Source organism: Lipotes vexillifer, unplaced genomic scaffold (assembly GCF_000442215.2).
Source record: "Lipotes vexillifer unplaced genomic scaffold, Lipotes_vexillifer_v1.1 scaffold496, whole genome shotgun sequence".
NCBI lineage: Eukaryota > Metazoa > Chordata > Mammalia > Artiodactyla > Lipotidae > Lipotes > Lipotes vexillifer.
In genome coordinates this window covers 313,795-322,245 of record NW_006786690.1, presented here as the reverse complement: position 1 = coordinate 322,245, position 8,451 = coordinate 313,795, and the positions used below count along the sequence as shown (strand labels likewise).

Here is an 8,451-nt window from a genome sequence, read left to right as displayed (position 1 = left end):
AAAAAAAAAAAAAAAAAAAAAAAAAAAAAAAGTCATGTCTTTTCTCTGTTTCACCTTCAAAAATGTCATATCTTTTCTCTGTTTCACCTTCAAAAATGTCATGTCTTTTCTCTGTTTCACCTATTGCTACTAATCATTGACTTGGTTCTTTAACATGAGAAATCCTGTTATAGCAGGGAGTAGAGTGAGATATATGGAGCTAAGGAGAAGAATGTAATGTAGTAGATGTCAGGAGAGTAATGGGCACTTCATTCAACAGAATTAAGGCCAAATTCCTTAGCCGGGGCTGGATTTTCATATCCAGTCATTTCTTGCATCTAACATACAAACCCCATTCTAATGGTGAAGCATCCCACTCCTGTGTGTCTCTTTTACTCTCACACTACACTTCTGACACTTCTGGCCCCTAGATGTGTGGGCTTATTCCCACATCAAGCAGTTCTGCCACACCATCGGGATGTCCTACAATTCAACTCAATTCTGACACTATCTCCCTGGAGTTAGCCTCAGATCCCACGAGACTGACCCCCCTCCCTGTGACTTCAGATGCCACTCCCAAATGCAGGTCGTCACCTGTGCTTCTGACTGACAGGCTGAAAACTGGAGGTTCTCACGACCCTGTCCTTGGGTTTGATTAATTTGCTAGAGCTGCTCACAGAACTCAAGAAAACAGTTTACTCACTAGATTACCGGTATATTATAAAAGGATACAGCTCAGGAACAGCCATATGGAAGAGATGTATGGGGCAAAGTATGTGGGAAGGGGTACAGAGCTTCCATGCCCTCTCCAGGCACACCACTCTCCCCAAATCTCCATGTGTTCACCAACCAAGAAGCTCTCTGAACCCTGTGGTTACATGGGCATGATTGATTAAATAATTGGCCCTTGTGATTGATTTAACCTTGAGCCCTCCTCCGCTCCCCAGAGGTCAGGATTGGGGCTGAAAGTTCCAACCATCTAATCACCAAGTTGGTTCCCCTGGCAACCAGCCCCCATCCTTACTGGTTTTCCAAAAGTCAAGCCATTAACATAAACTTAGGAGTGGTTGAAAAGGGCTTGTTATGAATAAAAAAAGACATCTTTATCTCTTTTATCACTTAGAAAATTCTAAGGTTTTTAGAAGCTCTGTGCTGGGAATGGGACAAAGACCAAATATATATTTCTTATTATGAATCACAATATCACACCTTATGTTATAGCCAAACTGGGCTGTTTTTAACCCAGTTACCTTTCTGTGTATATGGCTTCTCTTGCTGTAAGGCACAACTCAAGTCCTACCTCTTCTGCCATAGTCTTCCTCCTCTGCTAGACTTCCTATACCATTTATTAGTCATTTACCATGTAACACCCTTTCTTCTTATTTATCTTATTGTATACTGATCCCTCCCCGCCCGCTCCCCAAGTCACACCAGCCTCACGCCCCCCCCCCCCCACCCCGCCCTGTTAGCTATTATTAAGCCCTTTTATATTCACAGCAATTAGCAGACTCTCCCAACTATAGTAGACTCTTAGCAAGTAATTAAGGTTCTGGCGAGAACTATTCTTGCAAGTTATGATTAGGAAGTCATTGCTTTGAAGGCATCATTTTTTATTATAGCATTCTGAGAGGCAGTACACTTTGAAAGAGCGTGGGCTTTAGGGATATAATCCTGGCTGCAATGCTTAGTTTCCTCACTGACGAGTTGTATGACTAGACAAGTTACATAACCTCTCTGAGCCTCATTATCCTCAAAGATACTTAATTCATGGAGTTACTGAATGATTAATTCAAGTATCAAGGAGGCATAGTAACAAAAGATCATGAACTTTTAATTCTCAGTTCTGCCACTTGCTAGCTGTGAGACCTTAGGACAAGTCATTAAACCTCTTTGAGCTGTGATTTTCTCTTCTGTAGAATGGGGATAATACATGTCTCATTGGGTTGTCATGAGGACCAATTAAGTAATAGTTAATAATAGCTGACCCTTATGAAGTGGTTATTTCACAGTTCTAAGAACTTTTTATTTAGTACTTCTGAAAACCCTATGAGATGGGTACTGTCATTGTCCACATTTTAGAGGGGAGGTCCAGAGAAGTTCTCAATTTAAGGTTGGACAACAAAACTGGAGGATTAACAGTCCTCTGTAGCTGACAGTCAGGCTCCAAGAGACTGTGCTTTTAATTACCTACCTGGTATAGTACTTGGCACATAGTAGTCATTTAGTAAATGTTAATAATTAACTTTTGTTCATTTTCTGTTTACGGAGAAAACATGATTTATAAGCTTTAAAAACACATGTGTTGTTACTAGACAAAACTTTAGGTAAGTAGAGGAAATGAATCTTCTAACATGTTGCTTAACGTTAATTGTTTTTTTGTGTTCCTTAGGCTGATATTTTGGATGTCAATCAGATATTTAAAGATTTGGCAATGATGATCCATGACCAAGGTGATCTCATTGGTATGTATTATTGATACCTTTAACATGAAGGTGAGTTGACAGTATTTGTGTGCAAAGAAGTCAGTAAGATGTGTCTTAGGAATTTTGGAATACCATTTAAAAATCATTAAATTCATTTTCTTAGCAATTTTCTTATGTTGTCAAATGTGTAAGTTAAAATGAGGCTTCGTGAATAGTCAGCTCCATTCACTTGCCATAGCCTCTTTGGCTGTTTACGGAAATATTAGCTGTCAGCGTCCCAGTTTTTATCTCCAGAAACTTGCACAACTATGGGCTTAGAAACCCTTTTTTTTAAAGCTTTTTATTTGGAAATAGTTTCAAGTTTATAAAAAGTTGCAAAAATGAAAACAATAAGGAACTCCTTGGGCTTCACTGGTGGCTCAGTGGTTAAGAATCCGCCTGCCAATGCAGGGGACATGGGTTCGAGCCCTTGTCTGGGAAGATCCCATGTGCTGTGGAGCAACTAAGCCCATGCGCCACAACTACTGAACCTGCGCTCTAGAGCCCACGAGCCACAACTACTGAAGCCCACACGCCTAGAGCCCCTGCTCCACAACAAGAGAAGCCACTGCAGTGAGAAGCTGGTGCAACGAAGAGTAGCCCTCGCTCACCACAATTAGGGAAAGCCTGTGCACAGCAACAAACACCCAACACAGCCAAAAATAAATAAATAAATAAAAAATAAGGAACTCCTTTATAAACTTTACCCAGATTTACCTCTTGTTAACGTTCTACCCCACTTGCTTTTTATTTGCACTCACTCTTTCTCACTCTATGTATGTACCTGATTTTTTTTCTGAACCATTTGTGGGTGAGTTATATACTTCATAACCCTCCACCCCAGTATTTATTTCCAAAGAATAGGGCTGTTCTCTTATGGAGTTAGTAACTTTTGATTTCATGCCTGGATAGTTGGAGTGATGGTGGTGAACCAGGACCCATAGCATCATAATTGTCTTCAGTTTGCAGTCTTGAGACATCTGAGTGTGGTAAAACATCCACTGCCCTTCTTTTTTGCAGACAGCATAGAAGCCAATGTGGAAAGCTCAGAGGTGCATGTAGAAAGAGCCACTGATCAGTTACAGCGAGCTGCTTACTATCAGGTAAAAGCAGGTACTAAAGAAAGTCACTGTGTGCTGTAGACTTTTTGAGAGCAGCTGCAGCCTTTTGCTTAGACTTAAGCTGGAGACAGGTAGTCATAATTGCAGTCCCAGCTCCATTTTTAGTATTTTTCTTTGCAGAGAGATCTACAAAAAGGCATCAAACTTTGAATAAACTGACATAGAAGCCTCTTAGCTGCAAAGCTAACCTTGTAAGCTAGCATGATACCTAATCTGGTATAAGGCTACGTTTATAACCTAACCAGCTGAGGCTTGTTTCAATTAGGATAGTAATAGGTACAAAGTAGAACTTTGCAGATACTTTATGTTGACTGTTGCCACAGAGGATGGACAAAGAATCAACTCCGACAGCTATTTATGAATTAATAGGGGCTTATCATTTTGGGGTTATTTCGTATGAATAAATAGGGGTTAATCGTTCCACTTTCTGTAAAGTGATATTTTTCTATATATGAGTTGAAACTCTAGTTTTATGACTTTTATCTGGGTCTTTACCTCAGTTTACAAATATTGTGAATGAGGTCCCTCTCATTTCTCCTCTATTTGGTGTTGCATGGCTTTTTAGAAATAAATAGCATTCAGTCAGTTACCATGTTCCTAAGATAGCTGTATTTCACCTGGGACTGTTCTTAAAGAAATTCATATTTAATAATAGTGTTTCCCTTTAAAACTGAGTGATGACTTTAATATTCCAACAGTAAAGGAACAATTAAGTAAATTATATACATCCACTCAATGTTATGTGGGAATTAAAAGAGATGTTTATGAAGAGTTTATAATATCAAAATTTTTATGCTAAAATATTAAGTGATAAAAACATCAAACATCATACAGTATGGTCCCAGTTATGTCAGATAACAATATGCATGGATAAAAGATCAGAAGGAAATACAATCAAAATGTCAACTGTTTTATTATCTGTGGGTGATTCTTTTGTCTTCTGCTTGTGTGTATTTTTTACAGTGAACATAATTTTACAGTGAACAAAATTTTATACTAGGTATAAAACCTTTATTAAAATACACATGTACGGATAACTTATTTTATTGCAAATAATGCCTAGCAACATAGGTATAAACAGTTCCTTTGCAAAATTGTATTTGGGAGCCTGGAATTAGAACTTGCGCTGCTGCCTAGCACTGGTAATTTGAGATTTTTGAGAAGGTGTCCGCATAGTCATACATGGATAGAGTTAATTTTGAATTACCAGGAGGCAGATTGATGAAGCACTCTTGGAGTCTTAGACTGAAACATTTTTTACTTGTTTCATGAGTGTCTTCTTTACATATTTCTCTCCTCAGAAAAAATCTCGCAAGAAGATCTGTATCCTGGTGCTTGTCCTGTCAGTGATTATTGTAATCTTGGGACTTATTTTGTGGCTAGTTAATAAATGAAGTGATTGCCTCTGAGCCTTCTCCTGCTGAGCTGTTTTCAAGGGCAAGTGCTTGCTGGAGTCTTGCCAGAACAAACTGATCACAAGAAGACAGAATACACCAGAATGTCCTGTAATAATTTAGTTAGAAACTAACTACTAACTAGTCCTTGGAATTAGTGACCTGTGGAGACAGTATTTATCAATTTATGTATACATTTTATTGATTTCTCAAATTAAGAATTAATTTATGTGGATGTTGCTTTCTCTTATATCCTGATTGCCCTTCGTCCCAAGTGTTTACTGAAAATTACATTCTAGATATTCTTGTTTTGGTAGGTAACACTATAGTCTTGTAATATTGTCTTTCTATGTACATACAAGATTTACCTTTTTACTAGCAACTGAGATAGAATTACTTTCTGTCACCCAGCATATTGGAGTCTGTCAGAAACTGTATAATAAGCCAGCAATTTTTATTATTTAATATTTTAGTTTGAATTTCTAAGAAGCCTGCCCCCTATATGCTTTGAAAGGTTTTGGCAATGTATTTAACTAGAGAATAAAAAATTGCACGGGTGATCCAGATTAAATGAGAAGTAACTATTTGAGCTGGTCAGCTGTTGGGGTGTGTGTTAATCTGGGTTTAAGTTTATTATCTGCTAGTGTCATCGACTGCAATTCATCCATATATACACTAAACCATCTTGTTCACTTTTTGAAGAGTTTAATTTAATTAACATTATGATTCTCTGTGGGGTTCCTCTCCCACCTGTCTGTATAGAAGGGGAGAATTAGACATTCTTCTGGAGAGCAAATAGGAATTGTTTGGAATGATTTAATCTTTTGTTGTTGTTGCTCAGTTGTAGTTCTGCATTCCTGGTAAATGATGAATGTTGCCATCAAAAGGCTGCCCCCTACCCTAATAAGGTTTGCTGGGCATTTGATGGCAGGAAGATTTTAAAAGCTATACTGAAGTTGGTTTAAAATTTAGTCCTGTGAACCTGGCGATAAAGCAAAGGTTCTTTTTTGTAAATAATACTGGTTTGGAATAGTGATGTTAGACTTATCCTAATTTATGAACAAGAGATTAATCTCTCCATGCATAGTTTTAGACAAAAAATGTTTCAATAAAAGATTGCTGTCTTGTAACATAAATGTTGTCCACTCCCCTTTTTCACAAGTGTAGGCAAGTTAAAGGGAAAGTAATTTCTCTAGGCTCTCACATAAATGTGAATTGGGCCAACAATTTCAGTTCATCCTTTAGTGAATCAGAGGATCTCACTACCCTGGATATATTTATACTTATTTCCTCTATTCCCTTTAATGTTACTTAATCTTCTTTTACTAAACTAATGTGAACAGCAGGGAAATAGGGCTAAATGCATAAGTTTCTTTGCACTCTTGCAGCATTCCACCCACATAAGACAAATAAACATTTGAAAAGCTTTTGTAGTAAGTTTTTATGAGTTAACATCCTAATGCAGTAGATATTGGGTAATGTGCTGTCCAGAGAAAAATTGAGACCTGCAAGAAGACTGGAGATCAGGTGAGGATTGGTTTAGGGGTGGAATAGGTCCTTTCCTTGAGGAACAGGATAGAGCTATTGGGGCGTCACAGTGGCCCAAGCAGCAGCTTCAGAGGTAATTCCTTGGTTATACAATCACTGCCCCTTCAGCTCTAAATTACTGTTGGACTTGAATACATTATTTGTAACATTCCAGGCAAGAAAAAAGTCTTGACTGTAAAAACGTACCAAACAAACAAGAAAAACACTAAACCTTTCAGTTTGGGTAAAATGAAGCCACCATAGTTCTGTTCTGTGTTATCCAATGGTGGTGGTAATAGTAGTCATGGGTAGCAAATATGACCTTGGCCTAGAATTTCAATGGCCTGGAATTTGTAGTAGAGTCACCAAGAGGTTCTGCTAAGTGGTCCTAACAAACCTGTTCACAGAATCCTCCTTGACTGTGCTTTGTCCACCTTTAGGGCACCATGGTTTAGGGCAGTGGCTCTTAACCATGGCTTCACATTAGAAACTAAAAAAATACTGATACCTAGGTGACCGTGCCACAAGATTCTAATTTAGTTAGTTTGGGTTATAGCCTGGGTATAGAGACTTCTAAAAGCTCCAGATAATTCTCAGGTAAAACCATGGTTGAAAACCATTGGTTTGGAGGTCAAAAACTAGACTGGGGTACAGAAGGCCTCGGGAATCTTAGCTCTGTCATTAACTTGCTGTAGGTATTTGGACAAGTTATTTAACCCATAGGCCCCTAGTTTCCTCAATAGTTCTCTTAAAGCTATAAAATTCTTTGATTATAAAGACCATAGGGATGTGGTCTGAACATACCAACTGTATGTTTGTCTCTGTATTCCTTTCCTTTTCTCTTTCTCCTTTCTTTATAGAATGTTTTCTCTTCAAGTGAATTAAAACAGTAGTACTGTAGTATAGGGTAAAGTAGAGGGTGTCATGCTGGCCACTTCCTCTGCGAATGTTCCAGAACAAGAACTTGCTAGCTGCTAGACCAATGCTCCCTGGGTAGGTTTTGTTTTGTTTTGTTAAGGGGTGGTGATACACTGCCTTGCACCACTGGGGGAAAAAAATCAAAATGAAATCATGCTTCAGTCAGTGCAAACTAAAACATACCGAGCCTCCTCCATTCAGTTTTTTTGTTTTTTGGGGTTTTCCCCCTTCTGTTCAGGGGCAGTTCTCAGTCATGGGAATGAAGCTTTTGCTTTTGGTCACTAAATGCAGACCAGAACCTAACTCAGATTTCATTCTATCCTGTTTCCCAGGGCCAGAAATCACCTGCTTCCTTCCTTTTCTAAGCATGTTTAGCGTATCCCTAGGTTTCAAGGAATTTTTCAGTACTGCTTTCCAGTACTATGAATTACATCTACTACTTTAGAATCTCCATTTAGCCAGGAAATAGCTTGAAAGGTTCTAATTCCAACCCTTGATCCTGCTTTTAGGCCAACTGAGTAGTTCATTTTAATACTTATCCAAAATGAAATTTGATTAACAATATACTACTTAATTTTTAAAAGATAAACTTGAAATAATAGAAATTTTAATGTGGGACTCTGATTTTACAGTACATGGAGAAATGAGAAAAATAACATAGTGGACTTTTTAGAGTACCATCTTTGAATCTGAGCTAATGGCCTTCTCACTTTTTAAAAAGATTATGAAAAGGTGGTGATGTTAGGTGACAGTCTTCACTTAAAAATCTCAGTTGGCGGGCTTCCCTGGTGGTGCAGTGGTTGGGAGCCCGCCTGCTGATGCAGGGGACGCGGGTTCGTGCCCCGGTCCGGGAGGATCCCACATGCCGCGGAGCGGCTGGGCCCGTGAGCCATGGCTGCTGAGCCTGCGTGTCCGGAGCCTGTGCTCCGCAGCGGGAGAGGCCACAACAGTGAGAGGCCCACGTATCGCAAAAAAAAAAAAAAAATCTCAGTTGGCAAAATAAAAGTTGACAACCCTATAATACTTACTTTCCCCTGGTCCATGACATCT

The 8,451-nt window shown here is 38.8% G+C and overlaps 1 protein-coding gene across 1 annotated transcript in view; it reads left to right on the top strand.

Moving 5' to 3' along the window:
* STX12 (syntaxin 12) overlaps positions 1 to 6,383 on the top strand; it is a 38,243-nt gene extending 31,860 nt beyond the window's left edge. The window contains exons 7-9 of the mRNA XM_007459078.1: positions 2,369 to 2,441; positions 3,462 to 3,544; positions 4,864 to 6,383. Of these exons, the coding sequence (XP_007459140.1) occupies positions 2,369 to 2,441; positions 3,462 to 3,544; positions 4,864 to 4,956 (249 nt within the window). The 3' untranslated portion in view covers positions 4,957 to 6,383. The remainder of the gene's footprint in view (positions 1 to 2,368; positions 2,442 to 3,461; positions 3,545 to 4,863) is intronic.
* Positions 6,384 to 8,451: the final 2,068 nt, after the last annotated feature.